The sequence below is a fragment of the Mauremys reevesii genome, linkage group 24 (assembly GCF_016161935.1).
Source record: "Mauremys reevesii isolate NIE-2019 linkage group 24, ASM1616193v1, whole genome shotgun sequence".
NCBI classification, from domain to species: domain Eukaryota; kingdom Metazoa; phylum Chordata; order Testudines; family Geoemydidae; genus Mauremys; species Mauremys reevesii.
Genome location: NC_052646.1, coordinates 5,240,371 through 5,264,777, shown reverse-complemented (window position 1 = coordinate 5,264,777; position 24,407 = coordinate 5,240,371). Strand labels below are relative to the sequence as shown.

The following is a 24,407-nucleotide window of genomic DNA, read 5'->3' as shown; positions in this document are numbered from 1 at the left end:
ACCCTAGTCCTCTCTCTGCAACCGCCTGGCTGGTTGCCATCGCCATATCATAGCCTCACCAGGGGGAAGATTATGGCTTCAGGTGCTGGGGGCGTGGGGAGAAATTAGCAGCAGGTGCAGCAAAGATCTGGCCTTTCAGGCACACGTGCCTAAGCAATAAAAAAATGTGGTGTGAAAAACCGGTCCAAAGCAAAGAACAGTTTGGAAAGTTTTCCTGCATGGGCGAGAGCAATTTCAGTTCCAAAAGAAGGACAGGGGAGGAAATCAGCCCGGGAAAAGCCTTGTCGATTTGACTCCATTCCTGCAGGCGGTCTGGCCTCTGAGCAGTAGTGCCCAGTTCTCTCCTGCCCTGCGCCACGTGCAATAATGATACGAAGGAACCAACTGGGAACAGCTGAGTGCCGAAGACATGTTTACTGCCTGTACACGACCATACTGGCCTTGCTGCCTGCATCTAGCTGCGTCACTGGAAGGCACACGTGGTATAGACAGAGATCCTACTCTTGTTATGCACTAGGGTAACCAACCCCGGAGCCTTTCCAGCCGTTGTTGGGGGCAGACTGGGGAAGGGGAGGGGAACTGGGGGAGATGGTAATTCCTACTTCTCTCTCGTCGGTGTTAAAAAAGGGAATTACATCAGTGCCAGTGGGAGGGGCCAGAGAGACAAACAGCAGCCATATAGTCTTCACTTCCTGTCCCGAACCCGTGCACAGTGCTCCACCCCAGAGGTGGCTGCATTGCACTGCTGGGTGCAGTGATTCCTTTGTACACCGAAGGCATTAAGATGGATGGTGCTAGATCTAGAGTCATTTTGAAGGAAAATCAAACTGGACAGTGTGGTGAAGCACCCAGGCTTCATTCCTCTCTCTGCGCCTGACCTGCTGGAGTGACCTTGGGCAAGTCACAGCCTCGCTGGGTGCCTCAGTTTCCCCTCCGAACCTGTGTCTATTTGGACTGCCGGCTCTTTGGGGCAGGAACTGTCGCTCGGTCTGTGTCTATACAGCACCTGGCGCAATGGGGCCCCAATCTGGAATACAAATAATGTATTTTAAGTGAGTAACACCCCCGCACACCCACTAAACTCCCCCGCCAGTCCCTCAAAATCCTGCTGGGCCAGGCTGCAGGCGTTACTGGGAGCTGTCTGCGGTGCTGGACGTGCCCCGAGTCCAGGCCTGAGCTGTCCAGTGCTGACGAGTCGCACTCACCCTCGATGGAACTGGGGGGTTTATACAACATGAGGTCACGGTGACGGCCTGGCCCTGGGACAAGCCCACAGTCCTCAGCTCCCACTGACTGCTCAGCACCCAGCCTCACGCAAAGCTGAGGTCAGGTATTTCCCTGTCCAATACCATCACTGCAGTAGCCTGCGAGACCCCCCACCAACACAGGCGCCGGCTTCTAATTTTCCCCAGGGATGCTCAACCCCCCGCTCAGCTCCAGGCCCTGTCCCCACTCCACCCCTGCCCCCAAGCGCCCACCCCACCCCACCCCTTCCCACCCCCACCCCACCCCTGCCCCCAAGTCCCCACCCTGCTTCTTCCTGCCCCCACTTCCTGCCTGAGCACGCCCCATCCCCACTCCTCCCCTTCCCTCCCGGCGCCTCCTGCATGATGTTCTGTGCAGGAGAGGGAGGGGAGCTGGCTGCCGGTGGGTGCTAAGCACCTGCTAATTTTTCTCCATGGCTGCTCCAGCCCTGGATCAGGGACCTATTGCGCTGTGCAGACACATTGTGAGAGACAGGCCCCCGGCCCGAGGAACTTACAGACTCAGGATACAAGACAGACAACAAATGGCTTGTTACCTCTGTTTTTACAAATGGGGAAACTGAGGCACAGAGCAATGACGTGACTTGCCCAGGGTCTCACAGGAAGTCTGTGGCAGGGCAGGCACTGAACCCAGTGTTCCCAAGTCACAGCTAGTGCCCGAACCACTGGGCCTTCCTGTCACAGCTCAGGGCAACTGCACCCGTATTCCTCTTTTATGATCCCACAGGCTCCAGACTCTCCAGCCATCCCTGCCCTTGGGTAGAGACCTGCATCTCTCTCCCTTCTGGCCTGGCTACTGCTAGGCTGAGGAGGGCCTTGCCTTCACGGTGCTATCTGACTACCCCAGCAGGCCTGCACGGCTCCTCTCCGCAGAGACAGGACCCAATGTCACCGTCCCAGTGCTAAGCTACCACGCCGCTCTTCCCCAGCAAGCACATTTTATTCTTAAGGTAAAAGCAACACAGAGAAAACATATTTACAATCATAAAAGAACCTACACGTGTGCTGATAAGCTCACCAGAGATCACCCCAACTCCAACGTGGACTCCAGCAGGTGAGCAGCGCTTCAAACCCCACAAAGGGGTGTCCTGGCGGGGCGGGAGGGGGTCTCATGTTCATTACACCCTTTTGCTCAGATTAAGAGCAACCCTTCTGTGATGAGCCTGTGACTAGGTGATTAGCCAGCAACGGGTCGCTTCTAAAGGCGGGATTTGGGGTGGGTCCTTTGCTTTTCCCTCTCCCCCCAAGCGTTTCCTAAGAAATTCCCCTCACATGTAGTGTCCCCCAAAGTCCTTCATCTTCCTAATAGCTGCATTAGTCCCGTCTTCATCCTAAAGCAGTTCCATGCACTCCCACAAACATTTGCATTGGGAATAAATCGGGCTCCTAAAAAACCATAATGCAATATGGTTTGTCCAGGATAGTGCAGGAAATTGCCAGCTGTTGCACGTTCTCGCTCTCTCCCTGAACAGTGAAGGAAGCCTGCATTTGCTGGGGGGCTGGGGTGGGGCGCTCCAGCACCAAGCGGAGAGAAAAAATTGGAGGGACGCTTGAGGATAGGCTGGTGGGAGAACAAATGATTGCCATATACATGCAGTTTCCACATAGCGAGCAGGGAAGAAACCTGAGCTGCCAAAAACTGCAGCCATCGGCGTGGAAAATTTTTACCTAGCGCTGTCGAATTAGAGACATCTCCAGGCATTACATGAAAATATAGGGCCAGCCCCACAGCTAGTATAAATTGGCATAGCCCCATTGACTCGGATGGAGCTACACCAGCTGAGGATCTAGCCTCTGCTCCTTGGTATCTTGTCTTTCGTTAATTAAAAGGACGAGCTCGTTAGAGCCGGGAACACATCTGTGTCAATGTTTGTAAAGGACTGGAAAATGTCCTGTCCTATTAATATGAATACTGCCCAGCTACCCACAATCCTGTGCCCTTCCACAGCATCACAGGCTCTCTGGCCGGCAGTAGTGAGTTTAGCCTCACACTGCCCTTAGGAGGTAGGTTATTATATCCATTTTACAGGTGGGAAAACTGAGGCACAGAGCAGGGCAGGGACGCTGTGGCAGAGAGGAATTGAGCCCATGAAGCCTGACTCTCAGTCCCGCCCTGCTGTAACCACTAGACCATTCTCTTCACATCCGGGGAACTGGAGGCAGCCCTTCAAGAAGGAAGGACGAGCTTGGCCTTCGCCTGGAGGCTCTGGAGACATGGCTCAATTCCCAGCGCAGCCAACAACTTCTTGTGGGACCCTGGATTCCTGGCTCCCAGGCCACCGCTCAGACCTGCCCCCCAGCTCCGTACATGGCTGACAGCAGCGATAGCTCCTCCTCCCCACCTCCATGCTGCTGAGGCCGCCAGCCATCCTGGTGTTCCACAGAGATGCCGAGCTGCTGGCATGCTGTCAGATTAAATAAAAGTGCCAGGTGTTGGGGTCTCAAGGGCTTTGTTTCAGATGAAATTCTTCCCTAGTCACAGGACTCCAGGAGCTGGAGCTTCAAGCTTAGCACCAAACGTCACGAGAGCCGGCAACACTGAAAATCAACGGTGAAACCCTGGAGCGTAATTCCCTGGGGCTTTAACCAGCCAGAAAGGGAAGTGCCATGTCTTTCTCCCTAGCCTGCTTCCACCCAGCTGCCCCTTCCTTTTGGACTCCAGCCCGAGCAGCTGTGGGATCCATTAACCCTTTCCAGACTGCAGCGCTTTTCCTTTGCCACAGCTTCGCAAGGCTTCGGAGGACCTGGCTAATCATCAAGCCAACTCCTAGCCGACCCTCAAACCTGCAGCTCTCCGAATCAGTCGAGAGGCTGGAACACGCCTTGGGCAATAGCCCCCCTCTAACAAGCAGGGGCTTCGAGTCCAGCTGGCTTGCTCACATCCATGCGTTGTACTCAGCGCTGGTGCAGCCCTGGACTGGATTCGAACCTGTGCCCAGGAGGCTCGGTCCGGCAGGGTGGTTATCGAAGGGCCATCGATAGGCAGTGCAATCTAGCACCATCTGCATCCTTCACTCCTGTAATCAGCTGTTCCTCATTGACAAGCCCCGTAGATCAACACAGCTGTGAGATAAGAGGAGCCTGTCTGTGGGGCTGATTATTGGTCCACTGGAGAGCGCTCCGGGGTTTCATGGCAGAGCCTCCGCTGTGTCTTAATTAAAGTCGCTGGCTGGGGAAAGGGGAGGCAGGTGCATCATCCCAGGGACTGCCTGAGTGTCTGTGGTGATGCAGAAGGGCCAGGTTGCCGCCCACTCTCTGGGGGTCAGAGTCTCAGAGATTTCACTTGCCGAGGGTTGACGGATAATGTGCAAAATTATCACAAGGGGTGGGCGAACTGGAGACGCTGCAGAACAGCTGGAGGGTGGGGGAGGGCCTAGGGGCTGGGAGAACTGGAGACAGAAAATCTATTTCTCTCTGCCCCACGCCGGGAGCCCAGACAGATGCGCAGTCGGGAGCAGAGGATGTAGGACAGGAACGCTGGGGTTGAACGTGCGTGCGTGGGGAACGTATGGCCCTTTTAGGGCCATAGGCTCTCTCCGATCGCCGGGGCTGGAGGAGCCGCTTGCCGTGCAAGCCACGGCTGGTTGGGGTGGACATTGGCCTGCAGAAGGGTCTCGCTTCCGGCTCGTCGTCGCTTTGCAGGGCCCAGGAGGGAAAGTGACAAACCGGGGGCGGTCACGCCCAGGCCTCACGCTACCTGGCCCCTCTGCTGCTAGAGATACCCATGCACACAGTGACCATCTCAAACTGCACCGGCAGCGCAGGGACCAGCCAGCTCCCTCCAGCTTTATCCGCCTTTCACCGTGCCCAACGCTAGGGGATCTGGGCACCTTCCAGCTGAACGTTAACTGACCAGCATCTGTCACAAGGCGCTCGAGACAAAGGGCGGGGCAGGACAGAGGCCCGAGGAGAGGAAGTGGTTGCCACAGGCAGGTGGCCTCTGTCCCAGTCCGGTGCTCGGTCCACTAGGCGCCATGCAGCCCAGCGCCTGCCCTCTAGCCTGGGATTCTGCCTCTCTGCAGCTATCAGAGCTCATTAAACCAAATGGGGGAAAAAATAGCCAAGAGGCCGGGCATCCCCATCCAGCCCAGACATCAGCCAGACCCAGAGCGAGGGCTCCAGGACCACGGGCCCGAGCAGATCTGGCTGCTCCGACCCCTTTGTCAACAGGTTAGATGGAGGACGACGGACCAGGGAATTATCGGTCGTGTGACGCTTCCAGGCTTAGCCCTTCGGAGGGCAACACGCCGCCAGCACGCCTGGGGGTTAGAAGACAGGCCTGGATGTGGAGAGATGCTGCTCCCATCCTCGGGGGTCTGTCTCTGGAGGGCACGACTCGGGGGGCATCCCGCGACAGGGGCATCGAGAGATCGGTTTCCCCTTCAGGGCTGCCACTTGCGGGATGAACTCTGGCGAGCCTGTGCCCTGAGCATTTACAAAGCGCTATAAATCAGGTAATAAATCAACGCGCTTGCTAAAAGAAACAACAGCCAGGGCCTTATCTCGCTCCCATCTGGCCAAACACAACTGGCTACACATCACGGCCTGTAATGAGCGTCATTTGGACTGTGCGTGTTTTTCTAATTGTTCTGCTTTTGCTCGGATGGACAAGGATTTTTAATTTCCTCTTTCTATTTAACCATCACAGATCTGGAGCTTTAAACACTCATCCGCCGCATTATACACTTCGTTTAGTCCAGTGTTTTCCCCCTGCAAACAACCTCTAACGAGCGAGACCAGAATAGGTTATCTAGGGAGGTGGTGGAATCCCCGTCCTTGGAGGTGAGACGAACACCTGTCAGGGATGATCTAGGTTTACTTGGTCCTGCCTCAGTGCATGGGGCAGGACGAGATGATCTCTCGAGGTCTCTTCCAGCCCTACATTGCTATGATTCTACGATCACCCGGCCTCTTATCTTTGCCAGACGAGAAGGTGGATCTTGACAAGAGATTAGCCAGTTCAGAGCCAAACATTCCCAACATTGTGGGGTGTGGGGGGAAGGATTTGGATCAAGTGTTCCCAATAAGATTCAAAAACCGCTACGAAGCCGTGGGTTTTTTCCCCCCATGTATCGCACCGTTAAGCCTGCGGAACTCATTGCCACAACGGATCGTTGAGGTCAAGCAGTCAGCAGGATTCCAAAGAGGAAGCCAGATAGTCTAGGTCTATTTAATCCTGCCACAGAGCGTGAGGATGGACCCGCTGACTTCTGGAGAGTGCTTCCAGCCCTGCATTTCTGTGATTTATACAGCTAATGAGACCAAACAGAGGTATTGTAGCTCATACTAAACATCAAGAGATTGGAAGGGCTATAAACCTTTCTGTGTCAGCACATAAACCAACCTCTAATTACTGTGGGAAAAGAGGAGATTTCTGCAGGGGAAGATTATTCCTACCGCAGGGTTCTTGCACTTTTCTCTGAAGCGGCTGGGGCTGGCCAGTGCCAGAGACCGGATGCTTGGCTAGAGGGCCCTTGGATCCATAGGCACCTTCTCCATGGGGGCACTCAAGCACCCATGGAAAAAAAACAGTGGGTGCTCAGCACAGCTGTTTGGAGGCGCTGATGATCTGCTGTTTGGTGGCTGGGAAAGGCACTTGGGGGAGGGTGGAAAGCAGCAAGTGGGGACCTCAGGGGGAAGGGTTAGAGCTGGGGTGGGAAGAGGTGGGGTGAAGGCGGAGCCTCAGGGGAGGGGGCGGAGCAAGGGCAGGGCCTTGGGAGTAGGGGCGGGGCCTCGTTCATGTTGGTGAACCCACGCTGGAGTCCGATGTTCACAGAACCGCTAAATCCACAGGCCAAACCCAGACCAGAGCAGCAGTGACCAGGACTTCACGGACGACAACGAAGCAGCGCCCAGGCCCGCACTGGCCCAACCGCCGTCGCATTGTTACCGGCATTCGGAACGTCTCCATCGGCCGCAGCCAATCGTTTGGCAGAGGAGCTCTGATTGGTTAACGGCAGCACGTCACGGAACTATTTAAAGTGGGTTCAAACCACCAGCCCTTCTAGGAACCAAGTTCCAAGTATTGAGATGAAGGGCCTGGAGCAAAGGCATTGAGAGGCTTTATATAGATTATTTCAGGGGGGAGGGGGGATACATATTACAAAGGGGACGTGGAGGCCCGTGGTCACTCAGCGTTCCAGTGGAGCTGCGTCATCTCCTGATGGATGGCGCTGAACTTGGGGCGCAGGCTGGGACTGGCTTCCCAGCACCTCAGCATCACGTCGTAAACTTCCACCGGGCAGCGCGGAGGAGCTCGCATGCGGAAACCTGCCAAGGCAAGAGAGGCTGGAGACACACAGCACGGGGGGGCCGGTAGCTCTGCGGGGGGGGCTGGGGATTAGGGCAGGAAATAGCCCTATGTATGGGACGGAGGTACCTTATGATTCTCTGCACCTTGAAGTCTTTAAACCGTGATTTGAGGACTTCAGTAGCTCAGACAGGAGTGGGTGGGTGAGAGTCTGGGGCCTGCGTTGTGCAGGAGGTCAGACTAGATGATCATACTGGTCCCTTCTGACCTTGAAGTCTATGACTCTACGATCGTCAGTACTGCAGCAGAGCCAGGAACTGAACCTGGTCTCCTGAGCACATGGCCACCCGCCCCCCTTAGCTCAGGGATGTGCCCCTTGTCCAGGACCCGGGCTGTGAGAAACGCCAGCTCACGCTACTTGCCTCGCTCCACCTGGTTCACCACCTGCTGGTTCGACATGCCAGGGTAGGGGGCGGCCCCCAGGCTGAAGATCTCCCACAGCAGGACCCCGTAGCTCCAGACGTCGCTCTCCGTCGAGTGCCGGCCTGCCATCAAGCCACACGGAGGCCATTAGTGAAGGGGGCCCGATCTCGTAGCCCTTTGTCACGCGATCGGCAGGGTTACCCGTGACGCTAGGGTAGCCACCGACGCGTCCCCAGAATACAGGACACTCCAGCACTGCCTGGGCCCACCCCGGCCTGGGGGATCCTGCCTTCACCAGTGAGCTCCCACCCGGGAGGGCGGATCAGCCCGCTCTGCACCGGAGCATCCTCCCCGTGTCCAGCTGATACCAGACAAACCCAGGAGAAAAATTGCTCCAGTCCCTTCCAACGCCAGGAGGGCGCGTGTTGTTGGCCTTCACCAGCCGCCCCTGCCCCAGACCTTCCTGGACCCAGGCCCCTTCCTCCTGCCCCGACCGCTGTAAAAGCTCAGCGAGGAGTGAGCTGTTCCCCGGCCCCTGACCGTATCTCAGAGCCTCCGGCGCCGTCCACTTGATGGGAATGTGCTTCATTCCTCCCCAGGAGGCGTAGACGCCGTCGGCCTCCTGCCGCGACATGCCGAAGTCGCTGATCTTCAGCACGTTGCCTTCCCCCACCAGGCAGTTCCTGGCCGCCAGGTCCCTGCGGGGAGAGGAGGGAGGGTAGTCGCACCCGGGCGCTGGCTGGATACTCCCTGGATGCAGCAGGCAGGACTGGCCAGCAGGGGAGCTAGACACGGAGCTTTAGTGCTGGACTTTGTTCACTCTTCAGGGCAATTGTTAACCCTCTGGGTGCCCGGGGTGTCACCTTAGCCTCCCAGCGGATGCAGTTCTCCGTGCTGCAGGGGGGGGGGTCTCATCCATACCTGTGGATGCAACCGTTGCTCTCCAGATAGGCCATCCCTGCGGCTGCCTGAACTGCAAAGTGGATGAGGTCTTGAACCCAGAGCCGGCTCCCCTCGGAGCGGAGGAACGATAAGAAATCCCCACCTAGGTTGGGGGAGAGAGGGAACGAAAGAACAAAAGGCCCAGATGATCCGTGCCCCTCACGCCAACTCACCAGCTATGGCTGGATTTCAATCCACGGTCGAACGCCCCGTTCGCTAGGTTTTGCGCAGGAAATAGGGCATGCACGCACTTCAGGCTGCGACCACTAGGCGGTGACATTCCCAACCCTGCTGCACAGGCCTGACATTGCACCCAGGAGGCAAGGTGCATTGGGGTCACAGGCGGACACGCAGCGCATGCTGTTATGCAGCGAGTTCTCCTGCTCACCCGACACCAGCTCCATGACGATGAAGACAGGCTGCTTCCGGGCACAGACACCAATAATCCGGACGACATTCGGGTGGCTGTAGCGCCTCACGATCCTTAGAAACAGGAAGGAGCAGAGGGATGAGCCACTGAGCCGACAGGGCAGGACCCTCGCCCATTGGGCCGTCAGACCCCATTGCTGGCTGACCTGGCTTCCATGAGGAACTTGTGCTTGGTCTCCGGGGCCAGGTGCTCCCTGCAGGTTTTCACAGCCACGGGGGTGTTGTCGTAGGACAGGCGGCCGCTATACACCTCCCCGAAATTCCCCTGGGGATGGAGAAACAGCGGTCGGGGCAGTGATCAGGCAGCAGAGCAAGCCCTGCTCTGCATTACGTGCCAAAGGGAAATCAGGCCCCGCCTCTCCATAGAGAGAGCACAGTGTGTGCACCCCCTCACTTGGCAGCATGGCTGCAGCCACTCCCAGAACAAAAGGGCAGCTGTCTCCATCCATTGGTGGAGTGCTTAGAAATTTAAAGGGGCTGCACACCCAATTCCTTCCCCTCAAACTGTGTCAGCGGTTCAGCCTGCAAGCTCTGAAGGCTGGAGTGCTTTCTAGCTGCCTGGGCCTCCCTGCCACACCGACCCCCTGCCAATGTGCCCTTGCCAGGAAGGATTCCCCCCGAGGGATGAAAGGAGAGTTTGGCCCATTCAGTCCTTCTGTTCTCTGCAGGTTCCTAGACAGAGCTCATCACCTTGGTATCTGGGCATGTCTCCTTGCTTTCTCTTTTGAGGCTGCAAGCGAAGCAGGGCCCACAGCACGGGTGGGTTTTTGTGCTGCCGACCCCTGTCCTGCAGACATCATCCTGACACCCGCCAGCTCATTTTGCAGAGGCCACTGAGCTCCCAGTGACGTCAGGGCTGCACCTGAGATGCCAACCACAGCACCGAACGACAAATCTTACTGCTCAGCGGCTGTGTGGCCTAGCAGATAGCGCACTGGACTGGGAGTCGGGGGGATCCGGGTGCTATTCCAAGCTCTGCCACTAGGGTGACCTTGGACAAGTCACTTCCCCTCTCTTTGTCTCAGTTTCCCCATCTGCAAAATGGGTATAATGGTACCCGCTTCCTTTGCCAAGTGCTTGGCACTCTAAGGATGAAAAGTGCTAAGTAAGAACTAGGGATTCTGACGTATGATGCAGATGTCCCACTGCTGCTGACTCGCCCAGGGCCGTGCCATGACAGACACCACAGACCCTTCCCACCATTATCCTTCCCTCCCCTTCCCTTAGCAAGGTGCATTACACTCCTGTCCGCCCTCCAACCCCTTAGACCCACCGCCCCTCATCACTGCTCCGAGAGCCTTTTACGGGCCGCAGCAGCACGAAACCATCAGATCCGTATTTCCTAACACGGGACGAAGACGGGATGGCAGCTGCTGTATGAAATATTCACGGCGCCCTGTGGTTAGTGTCATTATCTCGGTGCTGAGGACGTAGTGAACAAAAGGGACTAGGAAGTGAACGCCTAAGGCAGATACAAGCACCATAGAGAGATGTAACTTTTAAAGGGATTTCGTCCATATGTTACTAGACAGGGCGGAGGCAATGAGCAGATACATTTAGAGTTCCCTCTAGAGCATAGAAATATCGGGCTGGAAGGGACCGTGAGAGGTCCTCTAGTCCAGTCCCCTGCACGGAGGCAGGGCTAAGTATTATCTAGACCATCCCTGACCTTAAAAAGCTCCCGTGATAGAGATTCCACAACCTCCCTGGCTAATTTGTTCTAGGGCTTAACTACCCTGAAAAATCTCCCTTGCTGCAATTTAAGCCCGTTACTTCTTGTCCTGTCCTCAGTGGTTAAGGAGAACAATCAATCACCCTCTTCTTTAGAACAACCTTCTAGGACTGTGGTCACATTCCCCCCCCAGTCTTCTGCAGACGAAACAAACCCATTTTTTTCAGTTTTCCCTCATAGATCGTGTTTTCTAATCCTTGAAATCCTTTTCGTTGCTCTCCTCTGGACTTGCATCCGTTTTTTCCACGTCTTTCCTGAAACGTGGTGCCTGGGACCCGACACCGTACTCCGTACTGAGGCCTCATCAGTGCTGAGTATAGCGCAGGGGTGGGCAAACATTTTGGCCCGTGGGCCACATCTGGATATGGAAATTGTATGGCAGGTCTGTACCGGGGTGGCCACCCTGCTCCTGCCCTGAAGGGCTTAAAACAGCCCTGGGAGAGGGCTGGGTAGGGGGACACTGTGCTCTCTCCAGGGGGATGGTGGGCCTGATGCTCATTTATATGCTAGAGTGGCACAGAGAGGGGCAGTGACTCGCCCCAGGCCAGGCAGGCAGGAAGTGGCACAGGTAGGAACAACGCCCTGGTGTCCTGACTGTCAGATTGTTGCCCTGTCCACAATTAACATCAGGCTTCCCGTGCGGAGCAGTACATGGTTCACCGCCGCGAACGGAGTCACTTACGCTGCCCAGCAGCTCCCCCAGCACCACGTCTTCATGGCTCAGGTCCCATTTGGCCTACAGAAGAACAAGGCGCCGGACAATGAGGGCTGGCGACAATAGCGCTGATAGCTTGCGTGGTGGGGCTGATCCTGCTCGTTGACTGTGGGGATGGGATCGGGCCCCGGGGGACAATGGGGGCTGACAAGGGTTGGAGCAAACACAGAGAAATGGGCCTGATTCTGGGGCCGGCCCAAAATTTTCCATCCAAGCTGTTTTACACATCCACTCTTATAACCTTACCCATGGGGGCCCCACACCCACCAAGGGGGGGGGGGAGTGGAGCAGAGGTGAACCCGTCCCAGGCCCCATCTCCCATTGCAAGCCCCCGCTGGATCTCTGCCATACCCCCCCCCACCGTCACCTGGCCGGGGGTCCCGGGCATGCAGCAGCGCAGTGGGCTCACCTTGGCGACCGGGTTCCGCAGCAGGAATGGGCACTTCGCGGTGAGCACCTGGCGTGATTGCAGATGGTGGTGGACGAGCGAGGGGATGGTGGGTGCCCCCACCCCTCCAGGCTCGAGCTGGTACCTGCCCTGCAGAAGAGCCCAGATCAGTACAGAGCAAGCGAGGGTGAGGGGGGGGGGGAATCAGCTGATCGGCACAGAAGCTGCTATTGCTGCTGGTAGACAAGGGGAGTGTAGCAGCCAGGTTGGATGGGTCCCCCTCGGGGGGGGTCCCCAAATTTTAAAAACCATGGGAGGGAGCAGGGAATCAGCTGCCTTGAGTGAGAGAAAGAGAGCACACTGCCCTCTGCTGGAATGAATCAGAACTCCACTGTGCACGTTACAGGCTCTTTACTGCTCCCAGCCAGTGGGGATTCTCCCATAGCAGGGGGCCGTATTTCTAGACCAGGAGGCTCTGAATTCCAGCCCCACTGCTGCTGTGCACTTCTGAGCGGCAACAGCTGCGAAGTCCCAGGTGGCCACTGATTTCTTACAAAACCCTACATTTGCATAGCGGCCTGTATCCTATGCTCTAAAGATTTGGAGCCCGATTTTCCTTTATCCTAAGGCCCCCTTTGCAGAGCGCTGGCTGCATGATGGGGCCAGCGAATCAGCATCGCCATTTTACAGCTGGGGAAACTGAGGCACAACAAGGTCTAGTGACTTGCCCAGTCTCAGCTGGAAATAGAAGCCCAAGCCTGTTCCTCTTGGGCGCTGCAAGTCCAGGCAGCGACTGCTGGAGGGACGGCCAGAGAGATCAATTCAACTACACGAGCAAGCATGAGAACCTGCCTCGAGATGATTAACCCTTCGGCGGGTTGGCATGCACGGCCTGCAGGGCTCACCAGCACGGCCCCTCCCCACCGAGCTCCTCACCTGCCGGCACTGGATGATGAAATGCCTGCACTGTCCTCCAGCCAGCACGGACAGGACATGGGCTCCTGGCCTCCCCTGGCTTGCGCGGACCAAGAAATCCCCCTCGCTGGTCAGCAACGCCTGAGCCTCCTGCCTGGGGAGCGAGCCGTGGTGCCAGTCCTGCTGGCCAAGGGGCCTCTGGGCCACTGGCACCAGCGGCACCGGAGGGGGCAGCTTGTGATTGAGAGAACAGGAGAGAATCTAGGGTTAGCTGCTCGCAGGGCGTCCATCGGGCCCAGCCTTTAAGAACAGACCAGGGCAGCCCTCTGCACACCAGGCGCTGCCCCCTGCCAGCATGCCTCAATCCTACCCTGCCGTGCCCATCTCCCCAGCAGGACGCTGTGGGACCGTCACCCCCACCCAGACACTCCCATGCAGGGACCAGGCCGTGCCAATGGACAGGGTGGTTCATTTGGGATGCGAATGCTTTTGCATTAAGTGGACCGAAAACTCATCTCATGCAGCGGCTATGGTGCAGCCCCCGGCAGAGACTAACTTTCCATCCCTGCTGCTACATGCTGAATCTGGAGCAGCAGCCGTTCCCCGTGGTTAACTGCAACTTCACCGGATCATGGGAACAGGGCCACCCAGAGGATTCAGGGGGCCTGGGGCAAAGCCGGGGAGCTGCGGCGCTTGTACTCACCCAGCGGCGGTCTGGGTCTTCGGCAGCATTTCGGCAGCGGGGGGCCCTTCAGTCACTCCGCGTCTTCGGCAGCACTGAAGGGCCCCCCGCTGCCAAAATGCTGCCGAAGACCTGGACCGCCGCTGGGCCAGGGCTTGCGGGGCCCCTGCAGGGCCCGGGGCAAATTGCCCCACTTCCTCCCCCACACCCCTGGGCGGCCCTGCATGGGAATTCCTCCCAGCCCAACACCAGGGCTTGAACCGTGACCAGCAGAGCACAAGGCTCCATAACTCGAACTAAAGCTCCCTACCGGGCTCTGGCTCAGGGACTAGCAACACCCCCTGAACCATAGGTCACACCAGCAGCTAAGCCTGCCCCCGGATCATTTATGGGTTCCTATGGGGCTTATAAGGGACACCCTTCTAAGGGGCCTGCCTCCCCCTTGCTCTGCATTGTCACACGGTACCCGGATGGGTCTGACGGGACGCAGCCTGTCGTAAGTGCAGCCCCACGCGTATTTCTGGCACGAAGGGCAGCTCATCCTTCATTCCACGCAGCACCGGGCACCCGTAAGCCCTCATAACCCAGCATGGGAACCTGCCACCCGGCCACCCTCCGGGGAGCCCGTGCAGGGGGACAATGGGGTATTGTGACATCAGCAGTCACATGAGACTGGAGAGACCCTGGGAGGAGCGTGTATGTTAGAGACATGCTCAGAGTTACACCCCCAGCAAGGAGGGAGCGCTGGCCCCGCTGGATCGGGCGTGTAAAGCCGGGCTGGAAAACGGTGAGCGTCCAACAGCCCGAGGCCAAAGGAAGAAGCCCGAAGCTGCCCCCAGAAGATGTGGGGGGGGGGTGTCCCAAAGGAAGGCAGGTCAGCATCGGGAATCTGGCATTGAACAGAGCACGGTGGAGGGGGCAGCCTCATAGCGCGGCCCCCGCTTGATGGGGTTAACGCCGGGAAGCAGTCACATGACGCAGGCCCTTCGTTAAAGAGCCATCGCGTCAATATACCATTCTATGCATTTAAAGACAATAGGGCCTGATTCTCAGTTACAGGAAGGCCCCTTTCCACCGCTCGGGCCGTGCCAGGGGGCCTTAGAGTGAATTTAAAGGGAATTTGGGCCCACCGTGCACTGCCAGAACGGTGGAGAGGGGCTTCAGACAAGTCTCCCAACGAGAACCAGAGCCAGTCGTCTCCCAGCGCCCCCGAGATGGGTATGGCTGTAGAGCCCCGACCTGCTTCACGTTTCTCCACTGGTGCCGGCTGTTGGTGTATTGACCCTTCCCCAGGCTCGGCTCCCTCCCCTCTCGTTCTAGTCGGGTTTGCTAGAGATTAAGGCCGGAGCAATCCGGCCTTAATCTCTCTTGGCCTCCTAGTCGATGAAGCAGCCTCTCATCCAGCCATTGTCTTCCTTCACGACTATGGCAAGCTCTGCAGGGCAGGGACCGTCTCTCAGGCCCAGTCACTACAGCCCCTCGCGCTGCAGGGCCCTAGCCTCGGCTTGCATCCAAATAAACTGCAAGGGAGGCAAAAGACATGGAAACAGACCACGCCGCTCGCTGTTTATACTTCAGCAACATCTGGTTCTTTTCCCAAGCTCCCTCCCCGTCCCTCCAGAAGCCTTTTGGCTCCAGGACGTATTAGCGCTCCTATCCCCCCCTTTCCCCCTCCACTCCAGCCCTGGGTGGTCTGCTACCGGCATCAGCTGGAGCGCCAGGAATTGTGCTTCAAAGAGCCCAGCTCCGGCGCCCACGGGCGGCAGAGTCTCTCTGGCGGGTGGAAAGTTTTACATCACAAAAATCTCCTTCCCCCGGCCTCTGTCGTCACAAACGCACAAAGAGTTTGCTCTTGGAACAGGGATCAGACCCCGAAACAGAGACCGGGGGCTGACTTCAGCTGCCGGTGGGGAGCGAAGAGGATCTGGCCCCAGCCAGAGTTCAACCCCTGGAAAGCAGCAGGATGCCCTGTGGCTGGGCGGCCTGCGAGGACTGACCCCCTGGAGCTTGGAGCAGGATCGCGCCCGCCTCACAGCAGCCTTGCTGGATCCTGCCCCCCGACCAGCTGATCAGTCCAGTCCCCTGCTGGGAGATGTCAGAGCTGCAAAGTGGTACCCGTGCAGAATGCCCTGTGCGCCCCCCAGCCTCCAGAAGGAAGCCCCGAGATGTCTCGTGCGATGAAGATGCACATTAGCCCCTCCCAGCAAGGTTATGGGACAGGCTTTGAGTGTCTGAGTCGCACGGGCCAGACAAGGGGTCGCTGTGGGCGCTTCTGGCTTAAAAAACAAAGAAGTCTATGGAAAACCCTAGGGGCTGCAAGCCCACCACCACGAATTAAACCGGAAACATCTTACATTCAATACAAACCGCCTGCCGTTTGGACTTTTCATCCCCAAATCTCGCCCCCATCCCCACCCCAATGACTGTGCCAGCCTTGTAAACGGGATTCTAGAGAACTCGTCCACTCCACTCCACTCGTCAGTAGGGGGCTGCTTCCCAGATACTGCTCCCTGCCGCACAGTGCCCCCTACTGCCACACGGGGGTCAGCAGAGACTCATCCCCTGCAGCACAGCGCCCCCTACTGCCACATTGGAGTGAGTCCGGGCTGACCCCCTGCAGCAGAGCACTGGAGTGAGGCATTGGGGTCAGCACTGACCCAGAGTGCCCCCTCCTTCCCCCGTACCCTATAGCACACCCTCTGGCACTGCACTGGTCATCACTGACTGCAGAGCGTACCCCTGCTGAGCCACTGGCTCCGCCTCACGCAGCATTCTGGGCTGCCCAATACTGCAATGATTGAAAAGCACACGTCCAGCTTCCACCGGCCGATGAGCTCGGCGGAGGCTCCTCTTTGCAGGGTTGCAGCTGGCAACCTCCCAGCCTCCTGAATCTTGTAAGCAACCAAGACACCCGTTAAAAATTCACGAGAAGTTTCTCTCAAGCAGATCGTTTTGACTCGAGTAAATCCAGCACACACACACACGGGGGGTTGATTTTTTAATATTTTTTTTGTACAGTTAAATCAACAGAAAACAACAAACCAATTAAAACTCTTTTTGGCATTAATTACAAAACAATTCTTCCCTTGCAGCAACATCTTCTATTAATAGGTTTTATTGGCCAGCAGGTGTTTTAAAAAAAAAGATTTTCTGTGGTCAGACTTTCGAAAAACTCAAACCTTCCGGGACTATTTCAACATGCCCCAATCCCTGTTTTCCTCCTAAAATCCAGCCGGCAGGAGCAGAGCAGCTGAATGTTGTAAACACAAAGGCCCAGATGTTGCAGTGGTTCCTAGTGCATCTGCAAACTGATTTTGGAGTCACCCCAAAATGAAATGTAACGAGGCCGCATTTTTTTCAGTGGGTCGATGGTCTGTGGTACCTGTACATCAGACTCCTTTAAGGGAGAGCTCCGTTGATGACTCCCCGGAAAATGGCAACACCCCAAAGTCAATCATCCCTCTGGGAAAAATCAGAGCCCCAAACTGTCCCCTCCTCCATCATCTTTTTTTTAATTTTATTTTATTTAATTATAAAGAACTCCAGCTTTGGTACAAAGAACCCGCCACCTGCTTTTCTGCTGCCCTCTGATACACCCCAGATCCCTTTGCTGGAGCTGCCTGATACACTGTGGAGCAAACAATGCAGCCAGGGCTAAGTACGTTCCCCCTCTTCCATCCCCACTGCACTGGCAGCCCCCCAACACCAGGAGGGGGTTTTAAACAACTGCCATTCACACGCTGGCAGGCAGGGGGCAACGTCTGGGAGGCCTTGGGATTTGGGGAATGTTCGTGCTCATCTGTTTTTCAGGGGGCAGGACGGGAAGGCCCAGGACAGGGAACAGTGCCCCCCTCGCCCCAAAAAAATCTGGGAGAGGGCTGAACCCTGCTGATATCGCCCTCATTTCCAACTCCCGCCCGCCATCCTCCCTTTAAACATCACATTGATGAGCCTCTTTTAGTTTCTTTTAAAGGGCCAGTAGAACCACCGCTTATAAATACCCGGAGATGGTATTTGGGGCCATTCAGTGTATCTTTAAGGGATGCTGCCCGGCAGCCATTGGAGAGCATCAAAAATAGAGCAGGCCGCAGCGGGAGGTCTGTTCCTTGCTCCCTCCCTTATGTTACACACCGTGCGGGCTCCTCCCCAGAGTGGCTCGCACTTGTCCTGGCTCCGAGTCAACTGGGGCGAGTGACATCTTGCATAATTAACCAATTCAGTGCTGGACTTCCCAGCAGAACGTCCCTTTTGACTGCTGGATCTTCCAGATATTGCTGCTGGGCACCCCAGCGGAAGGGTTAAATCCTTCACCCCAACCTGCCAGGGGGCCCTATAGTGTTGGCTTGTGTGTGTTTTCGCACAGGCACATCTAGTGTGAGCTTCGTGCAACGTCACGGAGAATGGACCCAGACGGGAGGACTCATCCGGCTGGCGTCTGACCGAACCAGCCAGGGGGAAATTAACGTTTGCCCTGGATATCAGACACCTGTGGCTTCCTCCTAAGGTCTGATCGGCTCCCAGCCAAGGGACGGCAACTAATCCGAACCCTTCCGGTCCCTCCCGCCCCAACAAACAAAATAAATAAATTAATTGGCTCGGGAAGCCGTGGCAAACCGGCCGCCCCCTCCCCAGAGGAAGGAATAAAAAAAAGGAGCTGTGGGTCAAAGAGTTAAAAAACATCCCATGAGTCCAATGTCCTGGGGCAGCTTGGGAACCGGGCCGTGGTCCTGCTCCCCCTCCACAATTTGGTTTGTATTTGGTGCCGTTCTTCCCAGGGTCTCTTCCCTCTTTTGGCCAGGGAAATCTGTGGCAGCAGCGTCAATCCCTTGGCAATGGGTGGGCAGAGGAATAGGGGGGTTGGGACCCCGCTTTAACTGTCCAAGGAACCGCCCTCTCCGTCCTTGATCTCCTGGCCGCTCTCCACCTCCTCGGGAATGTCCTGCATCCTCGAAAAATCTGCAAGGAACCGAACACCCCAACTGATAAGTTCATGCACCAAGACGGCCATTAATTCATGGACTAACACCCCCTTCCCAGAGCACCAAGGGGCACAGCATCACCCACCCATATTGTACAGACAAGGAAACTGAGGCACAAGTGGGGGGAGGACTTGGTCAAGGTCACCCAGACCCCAGGACTCCTGACTCCCAGCCCCTCCTGCTTGAGCCACTAAATCCGCTCCCTTCCCAGGACTGGGAACAGAACCCAGGAGTCCTGACTCCCAGATGCACCATTCTGGAGAAGGGCCAGGGAGAACTGGGTGTTCCACTGTAATGCTTAGGGACACCAGAGACTGCCCAGTGCAGGACAGGTCCCGTCCCTCCATCTCATTCATCCATTTCCACGTCGGACCCTATGCAGCCTCGTTACCCTGAAGCCCCAAAGCTCCTGCTAAGTTGCACAGGGAGGAAATACGCACGCCAGGGGCAGGATCAAACCCAGAGCCTCCCGCACCGAGCCGAGCACGCAACCCGCTGCCCTTGAGCAAAGGGGTCTGGGTGCATTAATAGCTGGCTGGGGCGACACCGCCACACGCACCACACTGACCTCGCGGGCTGGGAGGCGGAGACGGGTGGCTGGCCACGCCCTCGTCCTCAGACAGCGCCTCAGAGTCCTCGTCGCCCTCCTGCAGCTGGGCGGGGCCGTCGCCTAAGGCACGGTCGCTTGGCAACAGGTTCCCGTGGTTGCTCCCTCGGCTCTGCTGCGGAAAGAGGACCCGTGTGAATGCAACGCCGTGGCCCTGGGGGTGTCATCGGCAGCGGGGCTTCAAACCAAGTCCCGTTGACACGGGCAGGACAGCAGGGCCGATCGAGGAACGGGGAGGACCAAGGACTCCAAGGGTTTTGTGCCGAAAGATGGGATCCGTGCGTCACGGGCTCCCGGGGGGAGGGACCCTGCCTAGGATCTGGAGGGGATGGCGCAGGGGGCGACGCTGCCCTGGATGGGGGGCTAAGAAGCAGGTACGACAGGGTTGTGGGGTTTTTTAGGGGGTGAGAGATTTTTTTCCAGCCCCAAATCAAACTGCACCCAGGGTTTTTTATATCCTGCTCCTACACTCGCTGTCTGGGACCCGCACAGACTGACCGTGGGCGCCAGGAACCAGCAGTGTGCTGTGCTGGGGGCAGAGGGAAACCCCAGAGAAGGCTCCTAGCCGCCTCCCCGTTTCAGCACGGGGGCAAGAGGGCTGTCCGGGGAAGGGTGGCGTGTGAATGCCTTGGCTCGGCTCGAGAGCCCTGGGGACAGCAACACGGCAGGGCGACCTCCCGCCCCGCCCTACCCCGCCCGGGACCAGCTTGTGCCACCCATCTGCTGCCCACGGAGCCGAGACCCAGCAAATGGGTTTCACGCCCAGCGTCATGGCTCGGGACGCTGGGTTACTCCCGACCCCGTCGGGAGTCGAACTGGTGACTGAGGGGCTCCCTGCCGCGCCTTCGACCCCTAGCCCTGCTGGCAGCCCTTGAACAGTGGGTTTGCAATGCTGCCCCACCCCAGGCGCCGCCGTGCATCGTGGGTAACCATACCTGGGGCGGGGTGAAGCTGAGATACAGGGCGTCCCCCGCGGGCAGGCTCCGCCTCCGAGGCTCCGCCCCCTTCCGGACCCACACCGCCTCGGCAGCGCCCCCTTCTGGCCGCAACGCGGCCACCTGCCTGCGAGCCTCCTCCGCCTCGCGCTGCAGCCGGGCCCGCTCCTGCTCGCTCTCCCGCAGCCGCGCCTCCAGTGCCCCGGCCTCCTGCACCTTCTCCTGGCACAGCTGGCGGCACCGGCTCAGCTCCTCCTGGAGCAGGGTGTGTTGCCTCTGCAGCAGCGCCAGCTCCGTGGCCTGCTTCTCCGGGGCCTTGGCCACGGCCGCGTCCCCCGGCCCCCCCTTGCGGGAGTTGGCACGCGACAGCTTCTCCTGCCGGCCGCCCCCGTCGTAGAGCTGCAGCTCCAGGATGGTGTCCTGCTGAACCACGGCGGCCTGGGGAGGGGAGAGGGCGTCACCGGGACTGTCGCGGCCCCACGCTCAGCCGGACGTACAGGCCCCAGGCAGGGCAGGGGCGACCCCTAGGCTGGGATCCCGGCTCCAGCAACTCCCCGGCCACCAAACCCTTGTCTCTAGCGCTCATTTCATACCAGTGGCGGCCCTGTACTCTGCCCCACAGGGACAGCTGTGCCCCTGTCCCCAGGCCCTGTGTCCCTCCCTCCAGCCCCCTTCACCTGGGCTCTGGGCCTCCTCCCACCCCATCCCCTGCACCCAGCTCTGCACCCCTTGGCCCAGGAATGCCCCCCCACACCCCCAGCTCTGTGCCCCTCATACCCCCCATCCCTGACACCTGGTTCTGAGAGCCCTCTCCTCAGGACTCCCCCTCCCACCTCACCCCTGTCCAGGGGTCCCCCTACCCCATCCCTTCATACTACATCAACACTCTGTGACTCCCTCCATCCCAATGACAAACCTAGGCAGCAACAGGGGAACCTCACCCCCACCCATAGGGACATGCCTCAGCTCCACACCAGGACGGATCCCACCGCACCCACCAAGGGGAACCGAAACCTTGCTCTACAGCTGGTGAGGAGCAAAGCTCGGGGTTCCCCCAGCCAGGGGGCACGTGGGATGGGAGGGAGGTTTGATGGTACAGACCTGCAGGCCATGGAGGAGGGCGTAGAGTGCCACGAGCCGGTGAATCACTTCCTGGGGAGGGAAGTGAGCAATACATCCATGTAAATAATAAATCAACAGCTCTTTCTAGCCACAGATCTCAAGGGGCTTTAGAAAGGAGCTGAGTATCATTATCCCCATTCTACAGATGGGGAAACTGAGGCACAGAGACCCAGCAGGCCACTGGCAGAGTTGGGAATAGAACCCAGGGCTCTAGCCACTAGGCCACATTGCCTCCCCACAAATCCCCATACTCAGCACAGCTGTTTGGAAAACACACACCGAGTTACAGGGCAAAGAGGGCGGGGGGCAGAGCCAGGACTCCCCTCTCCTATTGACCTCTTCCCTCCAGCTGTATAAATCCCACCCCCATCCAGAGGCCGCCAGCCCCCCTACCTCATGGGGTACCTTCTGCTGCAGCTGGTTACCATTCCCATCCTACAGAGAGAGAAGGCAGAGATTAGCCGTGTGAAGCCCCCCACAGCCAGCCAGCACCCCTAAAGTAAGCGTGTGTGTTACAGGCCCCCCCATGTGACGAATCTGTTACAGCCCAAGCCAGGGGGGCTGGCTCTGTCGCTCAAGCTGTAGCAGCTCCTGCTTTTAGGCCTGGAGGTCACTGGTTCAGCCCCCAGCGTGTCAGTGTGGATGGAGGCAGTGTCAGTAATGTGCCGGCCAAGAGCTCTACAGACAGGCCTAAGCTGAGCATAACAGCCCCCCCCTACATTTCCCAGGAGGGAGCACGCCATCCCTGTTCTACAGATGGGGAAACCGAGGCACACCAGGGCCACGTGGCTCAGGCAGCACCAGGAATGGAACCCAGCTTCCCCCTGCGCTGGCTGTCAGACCCTGCCGTGGCGTCCCCACCGGGACTGGCTCCCTGCCGGGGCAGGAAGGGACGTACCCGCTGCTCAGAGTCGGCCCTGCAGAACTCCAGGGAGCCGTTGAGGCTGCTGGTTTCACCATCTGCGGAGGGAAGAGCGAGCAGATGAGACAGGCCGCGCTAGCCCCTTCCAGGGCCGAAATCCGCCTGCGGGTCACCAACGCAGGAGGCGCCGAGGGGCCCAGCCCTTGCTACACCTAATTTCAGCGGCTTGTGCTAGGAAGCACCCCCGTAGGGGACAAGGGCTCCAAGGGACCGTCGTGATCTGCCAATCTGAGCTCCTGCACAGCCGAGAGCCTCACCCAGCGACGGCTGCACCTGGCGGGGCTGGAGAGGCACTTTCAGGAAGAGAGCCCCGGTCTTGGCATAAAGCCTAAGGCCTGGTCTACTGCAGGTTTCGCTGGCCGAGCTGTCGGTCCCAGGCGCGATCCCCGACCCAGAGCGGAGCCAGCAACAGACCCATGTGTAGACACAGTTACACCGGTACTAAAAGCCCGTTTGCCGACAGTTCGGGGAACTGGTGTACGTTTTTTGCTGCACCCCCACTAGGAGAGTTGGCCAGTGGAGCTCTCCAGCACTGCTATACTGACGAGCCTTTCTAGCGTAGCCGCGGTCCCGGGGTGGAGAATCCCCCATGTCCCTAGGCATGGAGTTCCAATGGTTAACGACCTGCACTTAAGAATCTGCGCTTCATTCAGCTCCCACCCATTGTCCACTGGCTTAGACACCCCTCCCCCCACACAAATCGCCTCCCCCTGGAGGTGGTCCTGGGATAGGACCCAGTCGCCATCCATCTATTTTGTTTCCCCCAAAGGGCAGGGGCAGCTCCTGAAGCGTCTCGCTGCGAGGCAGGTTTTCCCAGCCCCGTGACTCATTCCCGTCCCTCTCGCTACAGGCCTCTCCTGTCTTGCCAGATACACACAGGAGAAAAGGAGCTGGCACAAATAGAAAACCCTGATCAGCTCCGGGGTCCACACGGGCAGCGTCGGGCCCTGCAGTGAGACTGCGCCACGCGGCGCCCCCGACGGGGAGGGGAGGAATCGGAAGGGAGGTCTCAGCTCGTACTCGGGGTGTCGGAGCTGGTGCCGGAGCCGCTGTCAGGATCAGCAGGGTGGTTCTGGTCTCGGTCCTTCGCGGCTCCCACGAAGAGATCCTTCAAACACTCCACTGGGGGAGAAACGCCTGGTGAACTAGGGCTGGCAAGACACTGATATTCCCTATCTTTCTGCAGCCCTGGGGTCTGCTAGCAATGGGGCTGGGGGGGTACAGAGAAAGGACGGGCACTAAACCGGCACTCAGGACACCTGGGTTCAATTCCCAGCTCTGTCACCGACTCCCTGCGTGATCGTGGGCATGTCACTGCCGGGCTCCGTGCCTCAGTTTCCCCAGCTGTAAAATGGGGAATTAATACAAACGCCTCTTTAGCACCCTGTGTCTGTCTGGTCTATGCAGACTGCAAGTTTTGGTTCACTCTCTCCCTCTTAGCACTGGCTGTTCTCCCTCTTACAAGAGACAACACTGGGAAGGCGAAATCTGCCTGCTTTCGGCCTTTAAACTCATCCTTAGAGGTTTGGAGCAGACCCATTGGGGAGCAGGTTATCCCACAACTGTCCACTAGAGGGAGTCCTTGCCCCTTGCTCGGAAGCAGCTGGTGCCGTCAGTGTGTGAGACCAGATACCGGGCTAGATGGGCCCGGGGTCTGATCTGCTATGGCAGGCGATCCGGCAGGCCGGCCCTGCAGGAGGAAGAGCACTTTGAGAGTGGGGGGCGTTTAATCCCGTGGCATCGGGTACCTTCGCGGATGGCTTCGTGGAGCAGCTTCTCTCCGCGGGGCCCGTCCAATGACTCGGCCCGGAAGAGGGTGCGGGGGGTCGGGCAGGCTGGGGGGTCCTCACAGCCACTCTGCAGGCTGAGCATTTCTGCAAACAGCCCCACCTTCTCCTCCAGCAGCTCCGTGATCTCCCGGTCCCGCTGCACCATCTGGTCTGGGGGAGACAGGAAGGGAGGGGGATGAATGACGGGGGCTGGCAGGGCAGCCTGGGCCAGGGAGTGGGGGTCGAGGTTACTGCTGGGATGGGACACAAGGGCCAGTGACTGCCGGGGACACACACCGGGGGGGAGGGGGGCAGTCACTGCAGGGGCAGGG

General features: G+C 58.2%; 2 protein-coding genes across 12 annotated transcripts in view; both read right to left on the bottom strand.

Annotated features, from left to right (window-relative positions):
- Positions 1 to 7,309: 7,309 nt before the first annotated feature.
- LOC120390375 (tyrosine-protein kinase Fer-like) lies at positions 7,310 to 14,362 on the bottom strand. Of its 3 annotated transcripts, XM_039513002.1 has the most exons (10): positions 14,208 to 14,362; positions 13,081 to 13,293; positions 12,166 to 12,294; positions 11,724 to 11,777; positions 9,456 to 9,574; positions 9,269 to 9,363; positions 8,860 to 8,983; positions 8,479 to 8,636; positions 7,938 to 8,060; positions 7,310 to 7,535 (listed from the first exon to the last, which is right to left on the bottom strand). In XM_039513002.1, the coding sequence occupies exons 1-10, from the start codon at positions 14,280 to 14,282 to the stop codon at positions 7,393 to 7,395; spliced, it is 1,233 nt and encodes a 410-aa protein (XP_039368936.1). In that variant the 5' UTR covers positions 14,283 to 14,362; the 3' UTR covers positions 7,310 to 7,392. The 3 variants fall into 3 exon arrangements, with proteins under 3 accessions (XP_039368936.1, XP_039368937.1, XP_039368938.1); XM_039513003.1 differs by lacking the exon at positions 11,724 to 11,777; XM_039513004.1 differs by lacking the exon at positions 14,208 to 14,362 and having other exon boundaries at positions 12,166 to 12,289; positions 13,081 to 13,277.
- A 2,369-nt stretch (positions 14,363 to 16,731) lies between these two features.
- Positions 16,732 to 24,407, bottom strand: part of ARHGEF2 (Rho/Rac guanine nucleotide exchange factor 2) — a 126,743-nt gene continuing 119,067 nt past the window's right edge. For 8 of the 9 annotated variants that reach the window (XM_039512712.1, XM_039512709.1, XM_039512718.1 and 5 more), the window contains 8 exons: positions 24,055 to 24,246; positions 23,327 to 23,428; positions 22,283 to 22,344; positions 21,778 to 21,819; positions 21,364 to 21,414; positions 20,263 to 20,700; positions 19,289 to 19,442; positions 16,732 to 18,697 (listed from right to left, as the gene is read on the bottom strand). In XM_039512712.1, coding sequence (XP_039368646.1) covers positions 18,612 to 18,697; positions 19,289 to 19,442; positions 20,263 to 20,700; positions 21,364 to 21,414; positions 21,778 to 21,819; positions 22,283 to 22,344; positions 23,327 to 23,428; positions 24,055 to 24,246 — 1,127 coding nt within the window. In that variant the 3' untranslated portion in view covers positions 16,732 to 18,611. The remainder of the gene's footprint in view (positions 18,698 to 19,288; positions 19,443 to 20,262; positions 20,701 to 21,363; positions 21,415 to 21,777; positions 21,820 to 22,282; positions 22,345 to 23,326; positions 23,429 to 24,054; positions 24,247 to 24,407) is intronic. The other variant, XM_039512710.1, reaches the window with a different exon arrangement.